We start from the raw sequence: 19,811 nt of genomic DNA, 5'->3' as shown, positions 1-19,811 counted from the left end.
AGCTGGCTCATTTTCTCCTTTCCCTTGTACTTCACTGCACTGGCTAAGAGAGTAGAAACCCGGGTATCACCGATAGCTCAGACCGAAGCAGCATGGCTAGGTTTTATTTCTTTTACCTGTCTGCCTGGCCGTGTGGTGGGACATCTAAGAGGGGCATCCAAGAGCCTGCGGTAGCGTTTTTGTAATCTCCCAGCTGTCCCCGCTTGCGGTGGTTGTTCAGGGTGAAGGGCAGGCTGGGAGTGCAAGAGCCAAATTTTGTTACAAAGCAACTGAACTGGAAGGAGCTGCCCAAATGTCCTCACATGGCTCATGGCCTTTCAGTCCACGAGTCCAGCTTGAGCTACTTCCAAGTAAAATGTGCTGAAACGTATACGGGGTGAACACAGGGTGTTCAGCACCAACAGTTTCACTCCAGATAGCTGCTCTTATTGGGAATAACTTGGCAATGTAGACATGCAAAAGAGATTATTGCTTGGGAGAGAGCACTAATGTCTACAGATTTTCTGGGAATTCTTGGTACTTTCTGAAAGGTCAGAGAGTGCACTATAAAAATTGAGGCAGAAGAATAGAAATGCTATTGTTAGTTTCTAGAGGCATATGAGCCAGGAACCGAGAAGGGGGTGATTTCTGTATTGCCCAAGTTGGAAGGGAGTAAGCTCAATTTACCTGCATCTGCCTTCAAGCACCCTGCTGTCATCATCTTAAATGAGTTTTTCTTTTTAACCAAAGGAAGGCTTCTGCCCTGATGACAGGAGTTTTGAAATTAATAAAGCCTTCTTAAAAAATTCTCAGTTATCATTCAGGTTTAAAATAAAATGCTTCCATTTGCTCTGTTAAGTTGGCAGTTACTTTTATTCTTGAGAAATTACTCCTGTAATGTAGTTACTGCTTAGGTTAAAAAAAAAAATCTGTTTCTCCAAGCAAACTTAATTTGAGCATGACCCATGGCATCTACACAATCCCCAATTTTTAGATCAGTGATCAATTTGTCTTTCTCTGTAGGAATGGTACATACTGTAGAATGGAACTGATTTTCTTGTGATATTTTTACTAGTCAGTTACTGTGTGTTATAATTTTGAAAGAACCTACAGGTGCTTTAGCAGTTGTAAAATGAGACCACCATCACATCTGTCTCATCAGAAATCCCCCACTGTGTAGCAGTTTAAGAATGAGATGGTGTTTACTTTATTATTTCATCTGTTCAGTTCACGTATAGTAGAACAAAATTGATACCATATTTTCAAATTTACCATTTCAGGATTTTTCCATCTGAACTATAAGTGAATTTAAAGCAAAGGTATCTTGCTTCATCTGTAACTTTTTATGTCATAGGAGGAGGTGATAGCAAGGGCTGTATAGAGGAACTACCAGCACGATAAACAAACATGTAGAGATACCTCTCAAAATATTGTGCGAAAACCTATTTTATACTTTTAGGGATTTTTCTTTTTTTCTTTTTTGGGTATGTCTCATGGGCTGGCTATGTCTACATTAATGAGTAATTCATCGTAACAGAAATAGATCGCCGTATTGAAGTAGTTAGGGCTGAGAATCAGCGTGTTCATTATGAGCACTCCAAGGATGTGAACTTCAGGCTACCTTTAGCTTGATCCCTTGATTGGCTCTTCTCACCATGCAAGTGGTTTAAAGCTGTCCAAAGGCCCACTGGTTGGTCTGGACTCTTACATCGCCATTGGAGGATGGAGTGCATTTCATGTGCGCTGGGCAGAGCTTCTGGGTTAGTTCCCTGCAAAGGGAATTCAGTGCTTCTCTGCACCAAAACTGCTCTGTGAACCAAATCAATGTGCAGTAAATGGGGATGGTCAGGGAATGGGGTTTCTTTCAAAACTGCACTACTGCTCTGAACCAAAATGCTAATGTATAGGCAACCATATATATTTTTGTGGCTTTGGGAAGACACTGCATATTTTTCTGTTGTATGCAAACCCAGCAATTTTGCGTGGTAATGCTCATATATCTGCTTGCATGCTTTTCTGGCCAGCAACCTCTGGTAAGTTCTTTGTGTTTAATGATGTAAAGACCGAAGCCAGCTACACTGAATCATTATGTAAGCAGAGAAATCCTTACATATGTACTTCACATGCAACTCAGAAGAGCAGATTTTATTTTATCAAGTGATAACAATTGTGGTCCTCACATAAACAATATGAAAAACTGGTTTCCAAGCTACGTGATGAAATAACTGCGATGTAAATTGAGGAAGTTTTACTCCAATTCTCCAAAAAAGAGAAAGTGATGGGTTTGCCAAATCAGGAAAAGAGACTAACTCTCTCTGATCGAAGAAGGTCCTGCTCTACACAGGATTTCATGAGAATGCATAAAGGGCGAAGGAAAGAAAAAGTCTGGACTCATGTAGGCTTAATTTAAAGCAATGTGCTTGAAAATTCATTCACTTAAATGTTGGCTATTAAAATAAATGAAGTAAGTCCCCTCTGCCTTCTCAGTTGGAAGAAAACCCACAATACTGATCACTTCCCCTAGCTGACAAACTTCGGGCAGTCTGCGGGAAAAAGGACACAGATGTAGTAACTCGAAATTATACTTGGGATCTTTAAGCAGCAGATATTTAAAACTTCACCTACAATAAAAGTTTGGTTTTGCTGCTAGGATCAATCTTTCTCTTTCATATCTCAGCTTGTATCATAGACTTCTCTTGTTACTTATGTTTTAAGCAATGAGTACAGCACGTAAATATATTTCAGCATCTGAACAAGAGAACGTTTTCTTTCCAGCTCACTTATTTTGATACTTAAACTTGAAAAGCAAGTTGATACATCCTAAAGAAACCTCTGTCTTTTGCTTCTACATTTCTCAAGGAAAAAGTTAACCAAAAGCATCAGTCAGAACCTGGAAAGAATCAGATCTGAAGTCTGAAAAAAGTAGTTAGCTCACCAGAGGCGATTACAAGTAACATTAGAAATGCAGATACAATACAGGACATCGACGTATTGATGATGAGATCAGAAGTCAGAACTCCCGAATGCTAATTCTGACTTTGTCAATGATTTTCAGCTTTTGTCAAGTCATTACTGTTTGAAGTTTCCCACCCGAGCAAAGGAATATTAATGCTTCAAAGAGCAGAAGAAAGAGTTCAACACTTAAAAATTTACCTTGCTGATTTCTAGATTATTTATTTGAGTGAATCATTACTTTGCTCTTAAAACGCTGCTCTGAATTTCGCTTACTAACATTTCGCTGGCTAACTTTTTGCACTGAATGTTTTAATTTTGATTAGTCACATTCATTTGTGTAATTTCAGTTCCCTGGCTGGATTGCCAGAGCTCAGGCAAGTTTCTGGTGCAGCTGCTGGTATGAGTACAAAATCTAGTTTCAGTTAATTCTTGCGTATATGATTTTCGCATTTGCTCTCAACAAATGATCAGGCACATTTTGAATGAATGCATGTTTCCAGAAAGCCAATAGAAAGGAATGTAAAGTGCATAGTGAAAAAGCATTTGACTGCTAAAAAAGAGAATTCCTACGGTAGTGTACTCTATTGGCTTTCCTCTAATACTCTTGAATTTCTTCCACTGGGGCCTGATCCATAAAGGGATTTGGTCACTTAAAATAGCAATTAAGTTCAGAGTATGAGCTGTTAGAACTTCAGCTCAGCTTCTGATTAAGCTTAATAGAGAGCACCCACGTTTACACCATGGATTATACCCGCAATCTGTCTTCCAGGTTGCTTTGCTAGCTGCCAAAAGGAACAGTGGCACCTAAAACCACGGGCACTACAGGAAATTCAGGCAAATGTGCTCCGCTGCCATGGAGGTGCCTGAGCTCCCTGAGAGCCTCCTTATTTTGACCCGGAGGCTCCTTTGGCACCTGCACTTTTGCATTTGCACATATTCAGAGCCACATCTGTCAACTTGCAGCTTACTGCCATTGAGACCTGACTCATAACCCAGCTTCGGTGCAGCGACACCGGGGCTCTCATAAGGGCTGAGTTTGGTGTGAGCGGCAGGAGCAGGACAGATTTTTCTTTGTAAAAGGCAGAAGTAGGAACTGGTGCCACCCACTTTTGTGCAACACCCAATTTGGTCCAGATTCCTGCCAATAATATTTTGAGGATTGCGTCCCAAGCTGTAATTTTCCTATCCCCCGATTAGAGACTAAATTTGCCCAGGGAGCTGGGAGATGCTGCTTCCTGGGGAGCTAAGATGTTGTCAGTCAGCTGTGGCTCCAAACTCCTGGCACGTCACGCGCTAATTAAAACCTGCTTCTAGAATGTCTTTTGCACTTATGCCTTGAAGTGTCATTCTAGTTTAGGAAACTTTCAGAGACAGCCATGCTCTGCTCCTTTCTGAGTCAGAGAGGACTCAAACCTACATTTTCCACCTCCTGGGCTTCCTCTGCCTCAGCACACCTTATGTCCCTTTCTAGTTCTGGCCCTAGAACAACACAAGTGTATTTGTTTCCTGATTCAGAAGATATTTTTGTAAAGTTTTCCACCTCTTTTTTGCAAAACTAGAAGTTTCCTCATAGTCAGACACTACAGATAGCCTCAGATTTAGTTTTTAATCTGGACCAGAGGTGGTCCACAAGGGTGTTCAGACTGAACAGCTCAGTCTGATAAGAGACCAGGAGCTGTTTGTAAAACCAGCATCCAGAGTTTTAACATCTCCTAGGTGTTTCTGATTTTCTTCTCTCAATTTAACCCAAAAATGTAAAGTATCTTCCCTTCCACCCCAGGTTTACGACAAGTTTAGAGTTGCAGAAGTTGTAACAACTGCATCTCCCAAACAGATTTTTTTTTAAAATTTGATCAGGCTTTTTAAATTTAAATTCAGTCAGCCTTTTTAAATTTGATCTCTAAAGAAAGCTTGCAGAACTCCTGAGCAATTGTTAATGGGTCACCTGATAAGTCATGGAGATCAATTCTTCTTATCCTCAACCATTACATCCCTATTACAAGAGAGTACACAGAGACAGACGGTGCAGGCTTTTAGTTTAGCTTAGTCCCTGCAGATTAATTAAAAAACAGGCCCAGTGCAGATGATGCCAAAAGAAAAAGTCCAAAGCATAAAAAAAAAAAAAAAAAAAAAAAGAATTACATCATTTCCTTGTATCTTCCCTAAGGACAAGGGATTGGAGAGTATGAGTCAGTCTGAAGAAATGAAATAAAAACAGCCCAGCTTTTAGTGACTTTTCCTTCTTCTTACCTTACGGTGCAGAGCAGGCCATCGAGAACGAGAAGCAGAAATCTGACTGCTTGCTAGGATTTAAAATAGGAGTGAAGGTGTGCACGTGGATAGCTTGGCTTTACAATTTGCCAAGATATAGTGACCAGGAAAAGTGGACTTGAATGTGGGGCAGCATGGCCTCATGGACATCACATTTACTGCTGCCTACAGTCAACTACAAAGTAGGTGTGCTCTGCAGCTAGTGGGTGAAATATTTTCAAAGTTCCTCAGAGAGAAGAACACGTTGCGTGTCCTTTTGGGTGCTCAAGCCTCTTCTTTATACACCTGCTTTCCAGTCACAATACAGAGGTGCTGGGAGGATGAAGTGGTAGATGACTTACACACTACTGTTTTGGTATAGGGACAGTATATTTTGTCCGTGACTTACGACTTGCGTATCACTTTGCCATGTACTCGCCTTGCTCTCCGTCCAACATCACAGTGTTAAATATTCTGGAAATGACATTTAATAATGCAACCTATTTTTCTGCTTAATAATTCAGTGAGTGAGAATTATCTGGATACTAATGAACTTCCTACTGTGTCAAAATGGTATTGTTCACTTCTGTTTAAATAATGCTTAAGATAATGAAGGATCGGCTGTTTGGGCCAGGGGTTCATTTGTTAGCATCATTTGCAATTCTTTTAATATCAAGGATATTCACCAGGTCAGCGTCTCTGAGGAGGCAGTTACACCTATGACAATAGAATGTTTGTTGTGTGCTCAGAAAAAAAAAAAGTGGGTTTGTCTATGGCTAACGTAGACATATTTCTTCACATGGAAATCTGCATTTTGGAGTTAGAAGACTAAGTGTCCTCCTCCAGCTTTATGCATTATCATAGGAAAGTGGTAGTCATGAGGCCAATTTTAACATCCACAGTACCTTCAGCAAAAAAAAAAATCATGTTTCTCCATTAAATGTCACCATTAGTTAAAAGAAATTGGATTTTTAAAGTACATAGGAGAAATATTTACTTTTTGTGAAAAGGCTAAACTTCTATTTTATCCCTTGTAAGTTCCCAAGTGTATCTTGCTTACAAGCTGCTTGTTCGCCTGTTACTGTGCTGTGATACATATTCCGCTGCTGGCACATGTTACAGTGTCTGGGAGTCCACGCAGCACAGGAGCTAAGAAATAGATGTTTCAGTGTTGCTTTGTGCGAGGTACCACTTTCAATGACAGAACAGACAATTCAAGAAATTACTCTAATAGACATAATTCTGTGTGATAGACATTGGTGGAGAAAACAAAAAAGGCAGTACAACGTATTTTTGTTCACACTCTCCGATGTCAGTGAAGTCTTTCAGTGATCAAACCCGGTAAGTTCCAGGACTACCCTGGAGCCTCCCAGGTCAGAGCTTACAGGGCAGAGGGCTTAATTACCCAACTCAAGTTTCATTGTCCCCCGATTCCCGAGATTTCGTTTCAGAAGGAAAGGATTTGGGGTCTCCTTTTGCCCACATTTTTACAATTTTTTATTCTTTTCTGGTTTTCACCTCTAATTTCCACAGTCTCTTCTGTCTTTTTATATCATATTCCTTCCCTGCTCAAAATAGCTAGTCTGGCAAGCACAAAGACATTTAAAGGACTTCAACCAAGTTAAGAGTGTGTGTAGAACTGATGGAGGATTTAAGATGAGAAGATGGGAAAAACCTACCTGGCAGTATACGTATAATTTCTTTTAATAGAGCCAAAATCTCCTGAGATTCATTTGATTGTATCACAGTCTCAGTTTTCATATAAAAATAAATCCCTGTGAAGAAATATTTATGCCCATACTGATGCCGGAGCGTGCACGCTGAAACAATAGCTGTGAGCAATGCTGATCTGCATCATGGAGTTAATACTTCAAGGAGAGGTGTTCAGTAGCTTCAGGGCTCCCTGACAACTTCATCAAATGACTCCACGTGCCAGGAGGAGAAAAATGTAAAGACCCTATTAAACCCTCCAAACCCTTGGCTTTTGCAGTAATGACCTCTTTGCCTCCGTCAGCCTATGAGGGGCAAATGGGAATGAACCGTGGGATGGGCGTGAGAAGCCAGGACCACTCAATCTTCATGTCACGCTGTGCCTTGGGCAGAGGCTTGCAATCATCTGACCCTGTTCTCAGCATCTGTTTCCCCGAATTGCAAATAGTTCCATTGCCATCATGCTGTTTTACCGTCCTACGAATGCAAATTTGCCCTATGACAGAATGAGTCCTACCTCTGATGGAATAGATTTCGCCATCTCATATCATGTGTGTGCTTTATGCTGCAGGTTCTGCGTAAGCCTAAGAAAAACCTCCTGATGTGTACTACTGATTGTTTACATATGTTATCAGAGGGAAAAAAAACAGGAAAGGAAAGCTGGCAGCTCACACTGCCAAGAGACCTGGCGGTGGCTAGAATCACATTCAGATCATTTCCAGTCAATAGGCTTTGTTTTCGTTTTAAAAAAAACCCTTCCTAGAAAGTTCCTGCACTGTTCTTTTTTCTCCGTTATGATCAGTCCAGAGGAATACTTGCAATGACTCCTGTCCTTACGACCAAAGCAGGCAACATCGGGAGATGCTTCCAGACAGAAAGTGGAAGGCCTGGTAAGATACTGTGCTTTATACAAGTTCAAAATATGCAGTGCTGCTTGGAGCTGTGATCACGGTTCTGTGTGATAAAGGCCTTTTAATGATAATGAAATAAGGGACTTGTGATGCAAATAGAAATTGATGCCAAAAGAAGAAGGAACAATGCGATAAAGTTTAGGACCTAGGCATGTTTCTCATCTTCAGGTCAAGCTCTGCAACGGGACTAAAAAGGATGAGTGCTGGAGGACTGGGACTCCAGCTGCCTGCCTCTAAGGATCGCCTGTAGCAGAGGGAATGTTTCCTTGGCCAGCTAAGCCAGAAGAGCTCACGGCTTTTCTGAAAACAAAATATTAGAGGGAATAGATACCGAAGCAAGTTTAATTAGAGTCTAACTCAAATTCTCTCAAATGTGTTTAAATCTGTGTTGTATCAGCTGATCTGTGCCCATTCCCATGTACAGGCAATACTGGAAGCTTTATTAGGATGAAACAAAAGTTGCAAACTTGCATCAGCATCTCAAGTACTACAATCCCAGCTAGTCCAGGCCCAAGCTTCGGGAGTCCTTGGGTTTCAATATAAAACTACTCCCATAAGGTTAAGCATTTGGGGACTCAAGATTGCAGTTTTTGAAAGTGCTGACTCATTTTCCAATAACAGCCTTAATATTAACTCTGCCTGAAGAGATACAACATAAGCAAAAATAAAATGTAAACTTTAGTATCAGCATAAGTATTAGACATTCATACCGGCATCATCCAGAAAAAAAAAAGAAGGTTCAAGTGCAAGCAATTACAGTTCTAAAGACCTCTAGCATGAATTCTGTGTGAGAAGATGCAGTGTTATTAGCATCAGCATTTCTTTTGACATCTTAGTCATCAGGAGCACAAGGATAGCAGATGTCATGCTGCAGTGGCAGTAGGGCAGTGATAAATTCACTTCACATCCAGTGTCAGATTCCAGATGCAAAACCAAAACACAAGGATTATCTTCTGTCGTTGTAAGCATGTAGAAAAGTGACAAAAGCTATCTGCTTTTGACATCTAAATGAGATACACTGAGGAGACTACAGTGACGATCCTAGTTTTGCTGTGTCATCCCTAGATAAGGGAAGACCAAAGAGCACCTTTTAGATGCTGAAGTTGCCTACAGGTTACAGCATGTGCTACTTCCCTCTGCCACTGGAGATACGGTCACGCCAGAGATTCTGGATGTTAGATCACATGCCCCAATACACCAGTGCAAGACATAAAAAGTTGTCAGTGACACAGGAAAACCAAAGTAATGCTGTAGGCTGAGATGTCAGAGAGACGACAAAAATTATAGCTGAAAAGAAAACCAAAAAAGTGATGTTACTCAGTCAGAATTTGGTGGGAAACTACCAGCTTCTGCTGTATTTTTCTTGTGAGAGGGACAAAGACGTTTTTTCCTAGAGACTGACAATGGTAGGACACTGGCGTGCGGAAATTTCGTATCTGGAGCCATTCCAGACCAACAGAAGTGGAAAAGAAAACAACCTTGAAATAAATGGACTTTGGTGCCCAAATCGTCAGCCAGAAGACCTAATCCTGATCTGAGCTACTTCAGATGGCAACAATCATTTGTGCCAGACCCCCAAACTTACCCCCATCTATGAACTTTTTACACGTTTGGTAGTAGGGGGGAAAGTTGGATGAGCTAATTCTGGCTGAGGATATCCTGGTTCCCTGTTGCAGGCCAACCGGGAATATTTTTGAGTTTAGCTCTTCTGCAAGAACTGTCTGACTTCTTTCCATGAGAAGAGTGAAAGAAGACCAACACTGTTAATCATTTTACAGAAAAGCCATCGTCCACCTTCATTTCACACTCATGACTCCTGCAAATGTTAGACAGGCTCTGGCTCAGAGCCAGCACATGGTAGTGGCAGCAAGAACTCCTTTCCATTAGTTTCTTTAATTCATTGTTTCCCTTACAGACCTGAAAAGAGATGAATCAAAAATAAATTCTTGCTTAAAAAGGAATACTGACTTGTTCATTAAACCTTGTTGGGGCACTGGGTGCAGGCACTTGAACGATCTGGAAAATATGAAAAGAACTTGGCTGGGGAACAAAAACAGAGCTGATACGTGATAATGACAAAAGCAGAAGTAGAAGCTATATAATACAGGCAAATTCCTATTGAATGCCTCTTTGTCTTGCTTTAAAGAAATACAGAGAAGCACTCAAGATGTACAGATAACTAGCCAGTGTTCCTCACTGCAGAGCTCAAGGAAAGAAGGAAATGCTTCAAGGGTTAGTTCCTGGCTATATGGAATACTGCTGGGCTGAAAGCAGTCAGCTGGAGTTCATCCTGATAGTCCCGCAAACCATTTTATCACAAAAATGTACAGTAATCAGTAAGAAACAGCCACAGTATTTTCCCACCACTTTGTGCTTTATAGGCATATGGGGAGGGGGGGAGAGAGACTACAGCGTGGGGTTCACGCTGCATGTGAATAGTGAGCTTGGCCCATGTTTAAAAAAATGTATCTTGTGGAAAGGGGAAAAAAAGGAACTATGATTGCATGTGAACTTCAGCTCTTCCTCTTGCTTACTAATTATTTGTTCTGTTTGTAAGGGCAATGCTTCTTGCATATTTGTTCATATACCGTACCGAAGGAATAAAGATGAGTCAATAAACTGATGGACGTTACATTCCGTAATGTCTTTGCATCTGTCTCCACTGCTACACTACCAGCTGGGGAGAGACTCTAGAAGCCTCAGTCCTGCTTCACAGGCTGATCACTAGCTCAATGAAGACAAAATTTCTCCTACTTACAGAAATATGAAATTAGAAGCAGCAGAGTATTATACCTTCAGAGAAAGTGGTATTGGTTACTTTCAGAGATAAGAGTATTGGCTTAGCCTTCTCCACGGAAGTGCACTTTTAGCATCTGTTTTTTATTTATGCCAATCTGGGTCTTAAATTGAAACACTGTATTTCAATGTGATGTTTCATAATGTTTTTGATATACAGCTTTCATTGTCTCGGTGTAAGGGTACAACTCTATCGTCTTAAAAAACAAGATGTGTTGTGCGCCAACAGACTTTGCAGTTTAGATTCAGGAGTACAATCGCTCTTCAGGTTGTGCTCAGTTCCCAGGTCAAAGTGCAGACCTGCTTTAATTGGATCCTTTGAACACTGACATCGAAAAAAAAATAATTATAGTGGTAGTAAAGTCAAAGGCAAAATGACCCAGTGAGGTTTCTGGTTCAGGCAAGTTCTTACATTGTTGTGCTTCTACTAGTTCACTTCCAGCTGACACATGATGTAGAGATAGTTGTTAATGTGCTACGACCCAGTTATTAGACAGAAAATTCCAGTCTTGGCCTCAGCGAGATAATTAAGATGAGTAGGAAGAGTTTTTATCCTATTTTGTAGGGTTAAAAGCCATAGGATTGATGGCATGACAGCAAACGCCTCTCCTGGCATTTTAGAGACACGTTTACTAACTCAGTGAAATTACGATACAGTCTTTGTCCAGTTTGAGGCATTTGTATTTTCCTCTTACACTTACACATCACATCCCTGTGGCCAGGATGGAAGCATTGGTTCAGAGGTCAGCTCATCAGTTAAAAAAAAAAAAAAGTAACAAAGTTTTTTCTACAAATCTGTCAAACCTGAAGTGCTCCCTCCTGGTCCTGATGGGCTGCAGCGGCATTGCTGTGCGGTTTCTGTCTAGGAGGCCGTGCTCCTAGAGATCACAGCTCCAGAGCAGCCCTCTGCACAAGCAGTCCTGGGACCAGGGGCTGGAGGGGGGCTTGGGATCCTACTTGAGCCAAGAGCAAGGAAGCCTTGGAAGCTCTAGCTTTAACTTTATTTTGGCCTGCATCTCTGTAGCAGTCAGCTTGCAACGCCAGCTCAAGCCAAAATTTGCCTGCCTGCCAGGTGTCCTGCGACAGAGGAGGCTGCAGAGGTTTATTGCTAATTCAGACTGACCTGGGCCGAGGGTCCCAGGGTTTCCAGGCTCCCAGCCCAGCTGCCTTTCTAGGCTCCCCAAGCCCACCTGGAGTCTTGAAGCCATGGCAGAAGCTGACATGATTCCTGTTGATTTCACTACTGCTTACTCTGACTAGCAGCCGCTTCCTCAAAACTGCTGCTCTGATCCCTGGACAGCACCTTTCATTTTGGAAATTATGTGTGTTGGTATTTCCAGAATTATTTTTTTCACTTTGCCTGCTCGATGGGAAATTTCCTAGACTTTTTTCCCCTCTAATCTGAACAAAAACAAATTTCAAAATGCCAAAATTTCATCCCTTCAGGTATTCTGGGGTTTGGCCACCTCCAGCATAAATGTTGGTATTTAAATCCCAAGAAAGATTTAATAGATTCAAAGGGAGAGACTCTCAAAATGCAGCAGATTGCACAGGGTTACTCTAACAGAGGGAAAGGTAGAGCTCTGCTGACGAGGTCCAGCTTCTTTATGTTTAAAATTTGAGAAAGTTCACCCCATGAAGGGATTGTAGCCAGCTTCTTTGGTTTTCCACATTCTTTATGCTGAAGTAGAACTGGAAATTCAGAAAAGTAATTTTTGCTCCCTCTGCAACTCTGGCAAGGTCTCTGCCGAGTTGTAGAACCATCGCTAGCCTTTGTGAAGACAGCAGCTGTAATTTTTAATGCTCTCCTTTGTGGGTTGTTTTGTAAAATGTCTCCTTTTAAGACTGACAAACAAGCGCCTAATCGCTCATGAAAAAAAAAGTTAATGTCAATGCATAAGGAAAAGTCCATAGCTTCCTAATTCTTAACCTTCCTGTGCTCCTGCAGCTGAACAATATAGAATTGTGTCAAGAAGGAAAGCACGTTCCCAGTGGTACCTGTCTGAGCTTGGGATTACACCGTCATTAAAGGATACACCTAAATGCAGTTTTAGAAGGCTCCAAAGCTGACATTTGCCTGAACATCTAGTGTTGCCTTAGTTTTAGTACTGGTTTTATCTACCTTCTGCTGTTAACAGTGTATATTTTTAGATGATTCTGGGGTGCTATGGTTTCCAAACCAGGAAGCCCTTGCAGCTGCAGCCATTGTGCTGGGTCAGATGAGTAGGAACAAGAGAGCAAAGCATCACTGCTTTGTAACTACCATATCTCTCTGCAGGGCTTCTGAAAAAAAATTAAAAATAGCTTCCTGCTTTAGCAGGAAACTTCCTGTTATTTATATAGTCGTCTCTGTCACCTAATGCAAGGTGTCAAGTTTTTAACTGAAATTTAATGTATCAAGTATTATACCTGCATGAAGCTGAACCAATGCTCATTTCCATTGCTTCACTCTCATGGGCACGACTAGGAGTGGCATGAACAGAAAAGCAAAATGAGGAAGTTTTTGGATGATTGTTTTCTGCTAGAAGTTCTCATTCTTTTTATGTTAGAAGGAATTTTGTGAGGCGGGAAAAGAGTCTCTTACGTAATGCACCTTCAACATGCTGTATGTGCTTTCAGCTCTCTATTTTGCCTCCAGCCGAGCCTTCAGGAATAGGGCCTTTAACCTTGCAGATATTTAAAGCTTCAAGGCTGTAAACAAGTCACAGTAGAATATTATTTCTTTGTGCGTTAAGGTAGAAGAGAACAGTGTGGTGTGGCAGGATGGTATTTGGCACTGTGAGACGATGCGGCTAAAAATTAGGAGACTTATTTTTTCTGCCTCTTTAATATTTTAATTTTCTTGGCAAGTGTGTCTTCATTACATATTACACCTCCCATCCCTGTATCATCAGTAGAATAAAGGCTATTACAGAGTCTTTGGAGTAGCAGGACAGAAAGTATAGTGTGGGTCCTCTTACTGCAAATCAATTCCATTGCCACAGACTGCATCTGAATTTACAAAGGTGCAAGCATGGAAATGGGCAATCTGGCTCCATAGGCAAAGTACTGTTTTACCGTTGCGGATCCAAGGAATCCAGAACCCCAAGACACAGCAACCACCAGGTGTCCGTGCTGCGGCTTTTCCTTAGGGAATGAAGGTACGAACCCAAACCAAGACATTTTTCTTGGTCTGTACTACCACCATAAGAGGTTTGCTCGTCAGGAACAGCTGTGTACAGGTACCTATCGTTTTAAGTGATGAACAAGAAGAGGAGTATCAAAAAGCCCCGCACAAGCATGTGTTTCCTGCAAAACTCTCTGTGTCCTCTCTTCCCTCTGCCTTGGCAGCAATAGATGGAACAAATCTTTCCAACTTACAAAGGTGCAGTAGGCTTTTCTGCAGTCCGTTTTCGTTGCCTCTCCCCAACTGTTTTGGCTTTTGAGGTAAGACTGGTTTAATTTTTCACATCTGCTAGGATTTGGCCTGCATGTTTTGTTTTCTTTTTCCTGTGTTATTGCAGACTTGTGCCCTTCTTGCTTACTTATTGATTGGCAGCCAGATAATGACACTCAAGAACTGATTTTTTGTGATGGTTTTTTTTTAGGAATATCTTTTTTCCATGGTAGAAAAAACAAAGGCAGTGAAATTGAGTTTAAAAGTTTAGCATTCACAAGCATTGGTTTTATTCAGAATAACTTTCAATTTTCTCACTTTAAAATACAAACAACCAGAACTGTTATAACAACAATGGTGTCATAACAAGTCCCAGATTTGTTCATTGTTGTCCAGCCTGCTTTTAATTGTCTGAATGTTATAAAAGTAAATTTAAAAGTTTTGAATTAGCAGCATTTAAAAATCTGTGCAGATCTGGAACTAATAAGGCTTGTACTGAATATTAGTTCTAGAAAGGAAGGCTATTTCAAAAGATATTCATTTGTGGCCATTGCAACCTTAAGTTTTGGCCTGAGTTGACTTTGTACAGAACTGAGGGACATTATGTATGATGTTAAGAGAGAAGCCAAGCCCAGAACTCAAGAGGATGGACAATGCTACATGTGATCAGGGAAACAGGGACGCCTGATAATGTAAGAGCAGTGAAGAAATTGCAACCATATTGCTGTAAGACAACACATAAACAAAGGCACCAAACAGATGGGGTAGATGCACTTTTGAGAACTGTGTGTGAAGGCAAGTATCGCTAATTTGGATTGCAGAAGAGATGGAAAAAAAACCCCATGTGGATTTGTGCAGCCACCTGCCATTAACTAACCTAAAGTCAAATGAAAGTTATTGTGTGGCTAGACAGACAGAAAGGAAGATTACTAAAAGTATTAAAATGAAACAGCTGAGCTTTCCTACTACAGCTACAGATATAAGGCATAAAGTGAAAGAATAATCAGGAAGAATTTGAACCTAGTAATCATTAGATCAATAAAAAAGAATTCGTTTAGGACAACTGGGAGCTTAAGAATGTAAAAGCAAGCCCAAAAGTGATGTTTTGGCCAGGAACGTCTGGACAGGGAAATTTTTTTTTTCTAATGTCAGCAGAAAACTTTGTCTAAATGTCAGCAGCAAGAAGAAAATGTGAAATCGTCAGCAAAAAGAAACATACATCATTCCTGAACTTCCATGTCACCTATGGCAACTTCTGGGAACAAGCTTTTCTGCAGGGAATACTACGAATATTTACTGGCAATAGATTTCAAATATTTTTAAACATCTCCCTGAAAACAAAATATGTCATTGGATGTCCACTGCAGAATGGCCTTCTGTATCTGAAAGGAGAAAGAAGTGAACAGCACACCTACTTTTAAGCAAGATCCAGGAAGATTTTCAAAAAAGCAAGGCTGAGGAGGGTAAGGTTTTCTGGTTTTGCTGTACAGACACAGTTGATCCTAAAACGCTGAACAAATGAACCCAATATAGCCTTATAAGTCATTGTTCATCACAGTGAAGCAGTTACGTAGGAGCCCTTTAAAAAACCCTGAATCAAATAAGAACCGGTAGAGAAAATTCGTAATAGGTTATTAGCAGATAAATGTGGGAAGTGTAGCCACGCTCTGGTATGTACCCAGTCCACCACTGCTTCCCAGGTCCCACAGGTCCAACTGGCTCATAGCACCTTACAACCGTAAGGGCTGAAAAATGACAGCAGCGCCTCCTCATCACTTTCAAGCGCGTGAAACTTTCAGACGAGGCCACCACAGTCCAAACCACTCAATCTGCGAGGCAGCATATGTAACCGCAGCAGAAGACTGGATTGCCCCCTATCAGCCAGGCTGGCCATCAGAGCCCTCTCCTGCTGTGAAATGCCCCTTCTGACCAGTTCAGAGGAGGAGCTTGTCCTCCCGGCTGTCCCTTCCCCACTGAATACTTGGCGGTGGTGTATCCAAGGCGCTGCGGGGAGCTCTTCATGGTACTACGCCCTACTCCTCGTTTTGTGGGATGGGTTGGAGTTCTGGGCTGAGGTTGATAGAAAGTGCCTACGTTGTTGGACGGAGGGAGGGCTTGGCTCTGCTGGTGGGGTAGAGGAAGAGGTCCTTATCTTTGCTTGCCATAAAACCAGAACAAGTTACACCTAATAAAGAAAAGATGATTGACCTGCAGGTAAAGACTAGGGGTAAGTAGGTATTTCTCTGCCTACTACCATCCGAGTGGGATGGTCATTTTGAAGCTACACTTAAAAGTTAGTTTGATGGAGTTTAATAACCCAGCACCTAGGGACAAGGGGGTTTCTTTGAGAAAATGTTTTGGGGCTTGAGTGTGGGGTTTTTTTTAAATTGTGACACTAGCTGCATGAAATGTATGTTCTACCACAGAGTCTATGCCAGGACTATGAAACCCAAAAGTTAAAGCATGGCATAGCTTAAGACCACAATAACGCACAATTTCTGGAAGAACTAGACCTATCCTCTATGAGCGTTCATCAGTAAACAGCACAGATTCTTATTTTTCTGCTTAGAAGAAGACAAAAAGGACTCTCAGAATACCTAAAAGGACAATACCCTTTTTGTATTTTTGTACCACATTCCCACCCTGTAATATGCTAAGTTATTAATTTTAGAGCCTGATTACCAGATACCGGACTATATAATCCACCACTTTATTTTTTAGGGAGAATACTTCAAAAAAGCTAAGTGAAACTAATGCAATTTGCATTAATTTTGTCATAATCAGAGGCATTCCTGTTTACAAAAATTTACCTCTGAGTTTTAAGAAGACAGTAAGAAAATGGCACAGTCCCGTCACATCCAGGATTACCATGTAACACACTCAGTAAGGGGGAATTTAAGCCACTGTTGTCTGTTGTGTCACAAACCAGAAAATTTAAGTCCCATGCCTGCAGAGGCACAAAGAGGAACTGCTGTGATCCTTTAGACTGTCTCAGGCCACTGAAATGGTAAAAGTGAGGAGAAGGAAGCACTATCTCCACTCAGTGCAGTGAATAACCTGAATTTTTAGCAAATAGGCATGTAGGGGTTTTTTTAGGAGTGAGTTAACACTGGAAATTATAATCGGTTCCAAGCACTTCACCCTCAAGCTAGGAAAGCAAAAATCCTAAATCTGAGGAAACAGCAAAGCAGGAGCCTCGGAGTACCATATAAGCCTGTTAAAAAACAGATGCCTACGCTATGGTTCCAGGAATTTAAAGGCTATGAAAATAAACCAAATTTTACCATTCAATATGTAAGCAAGAGGCTGCATCACTACCTAAATGGCCTGCCAAAGCTAGATAGCAGTATGCACTAATAGTTCAAGAACACCTTGATAGTGCTATTTAGAACACAGATTATTACTCAAAACTTTCAAAAGTGCAGCTCCCACTTATTGAGGTTTCTGAAGATTAGTTGAAAACTTGGCTTTTTGCCATGTGGCCTACCTGTCTACATGTTATCTAAAGCTCCTATAGGGTGTCTCACAAAATGGAGCCCAGATTTTGGAATATAATCCTTGACTGGAACTGTGCAAATGTCTTGCTAAGAGAAATAAACATTTGCATTGCCTCTTCTGAGTTTGTGCAGTTCTGGACATACTATTGCCATGGAAAATTCAGGAATATTTGACTGGTTCTGTTAAAGAAACATCTTAAGGAAAAGGTGAAATAAATCTCATGCCTATGCAATGATTCAATGGATGTACGGTTATAAAACCCAAGCTCATGGAATTTTGAACCCAACAAAATTTTTATTTTGCTGGATTGGAAGAGCAGACATTTTATCAACACACAGGAGATCCTGCAAATTTAATTTAATCATACTGCATAATTCTTTTTACTTAGTCTCAAACTAAATTTCAGTGATCCAGAAAAATCTGAAGTGCCATTCTTTGATATAAGATTTGTAAAGTACCTTTTTGTGTACATATATCACACGCACATGCATGTCTGCACGCACCCACGTTCTCTTTGCTGTCATTTCACCATTAGGTTCTATATAAAAACTGTGGAGGTTCTTTGGATAAAGTCTGATGGCTCAGAATACCCACTGAGGCTGAGAGCAAGCCAGAGTTTCTGGAAACCTAAATCCTCTCATTTTAATAGTTTTGAAAATCCTTGGCGTTTAGCTTTGAACTTTAACCAAGAAAAGTTATATCTTATAAACAATGGCATTTGTTGATTGGATGAAGGACTAGATCAATATTGATTTTGGCAACTTGCTTTGGCTGGGTTTGCCTGAAGAAATATGCTGGTTGTGGTGTTAAAAAGTTATGTCAGTTCCTCAACATGTGCCTCTTTTTCTTGGAGCATTGCCTGAAAATTAGTTTCCAAAGTTACTTCCAGAAGTTAACCTAGAGGCTGGCCTCCTCAGCAAAGGAAGCTACACAAAAAATACTGGAATATAATCTATTATTGTGAGCTAACAACAGCCTTCTGCTGAGCTATCACCACGCATGAAATAAAACCATTCAAGAAGAAAGATTAAAGACATATAAAACAATGGATTTTTGTTTCACAGAAGTGCTAACGCATAGGACCCAATTCTCATTTCCATTGAGTCTGATTTACACTGCTCTTGCAATTTAAAAGGAGCTGTAAATTAAATGAGTAGAATGATGGCAACAAGATTTTAGGCACTACAGGAATTACCTAGTGGACACACAGCAAAATAGGAGCCATATGATTTCCATGAATCAGTTCCTGATTCAAGACCAGTGCTATGAATGAACAAAAATATATCTTTTAGAGAAAATGTGCCATTTTCATTTCAAAGTTTCCACTGAGACAGAATCTACTGCAGACTGATAAATTCCTGCAATTAGCATCACAATTAAAATTTTCATCTCGTTTTGATTTGAATTTTTCTCATTTCAGCTTCCAATGTTTGAGCCTCTGACACGACTGCTACAGGAAAGAGACACTTTGAATGTGGCTATCTATCTACCTATACATCTATCTATCATCTACCTACCTATCTCCCATTTCCTGTATGTGCTGTTAGTTCACATATCTTTCTCCTCTCGTGGTGCTCAGCCCTCTGATGTATTTCCAGAAAGCAATCATAGCGCATCCCAGCCTTTCTTTTGCTATGGTAAACAAGACAAGCTCCTTCATGCCTGCTCTACAAGAGCAATTTTCCCCATTTCGTCCAGGTGCCTGCTCTACCCGTGTGCAAGTTTGAATTCTCAAACATGAGTGAACAGAGTTTCCAGATAACATCTTATCAATAGTCTTGGCAAATAGCATTAATATTTTCCCACTTTCAAAAAGAACTTCACCTCACCTTCCCTCACCATCCTGAGATTACTTGTCACTTTTTGCGTTCAGGTCACTTTGTTCCCCTGACTGCATCCTGCAGCTGACTAGCCTTTTTGGGGTTTTTTTTATTGCGTCCTGATGAGGAACGCCACTTTACAACATAAATTAGAGGATGGAATACACCTCCTCTGTCTTTAGGCGCTTTCAGGAAGTGATTCAGTGAGAGAGGAGCCCAAGACAGGTGGGATAAATGAGCAGCAAAAAGCTCCCTTTTCTACATGTTGAATAGAGATGCCTTTTGAAAACTGCTGTAGTGGAAAGTATTTCATCAACAGATTATGTGAATACAGGATTGTATTTCCCCTCCCCTAGAAAAGAACATTTTGTTGCTGAACATTTTTGGATTTTCTGCATTATTTCTAATTTTCCTTTAATAATGGCTAAATACACTGCTTGTGGTCCTCTCTGGTCATTACTTTTGGCGCTTGGTTTTATATCTAGATATATAAAAAATGTAATTAAATATTTATGA

The 19,811-nt window shown here is 40.7% G+C and overlaps 2 protein-coding genes across 10 annotated transcripts in view; one reads left to right on the top strand and one right to left on the bottom strand.

Moving 5' to 3' along the window:
• RBPJ (recombination signal binding protein for immunoglobulin kappa J region) overlaps positions 1-19,811 on the bottom strand; it is a 162,799-nt gene that overhangs the window by 80,765 nt on the left and 62,223 nt on the right. The gene's annotated exons all lie outside the window — the stretch shown is intronic.
• LOC143159361 (uncharacterized) overlaps positions 7,601-19,811 on the top strand; it is an 80,901-nt gene continuing 68,690 nt past the window's right edge. For all 4 annotated transcript variants that reach the window (XR_012995165.1, XR_012995164.1, XM_076336065.1 and 1 more), the window contains exon 1: positions 7,601-7,784. Coding sequence is in view for 2 of the 4 variants with exons in the window: in XM_076336065.1 (XP_076192180.1) it covers positions 7,715-7,784 (70 nt within the window). In the remaining 2 variants the exon portion in view is untranslated. The remainder of the gene's footprint in view (positions 7,785-19,811) is intronic.

This window comes from Aptenodytes patagonicus, chromosome 4, assembly GCF_965638725.1.
Source record: "Aptenodytes patagonicus chromosome 4, bAptPat1.pri.cur, whole genome shotgun sequence".
NCBI lineage: Eukaryota > Metazoa > Chordata > Aves > Sphenisciformes > Spheniscidae > Aptenodytes > Aptenodytes patagonicus.
This window is presented reverse-complemented; position numbering and strand designations above follow the sequence as displayed.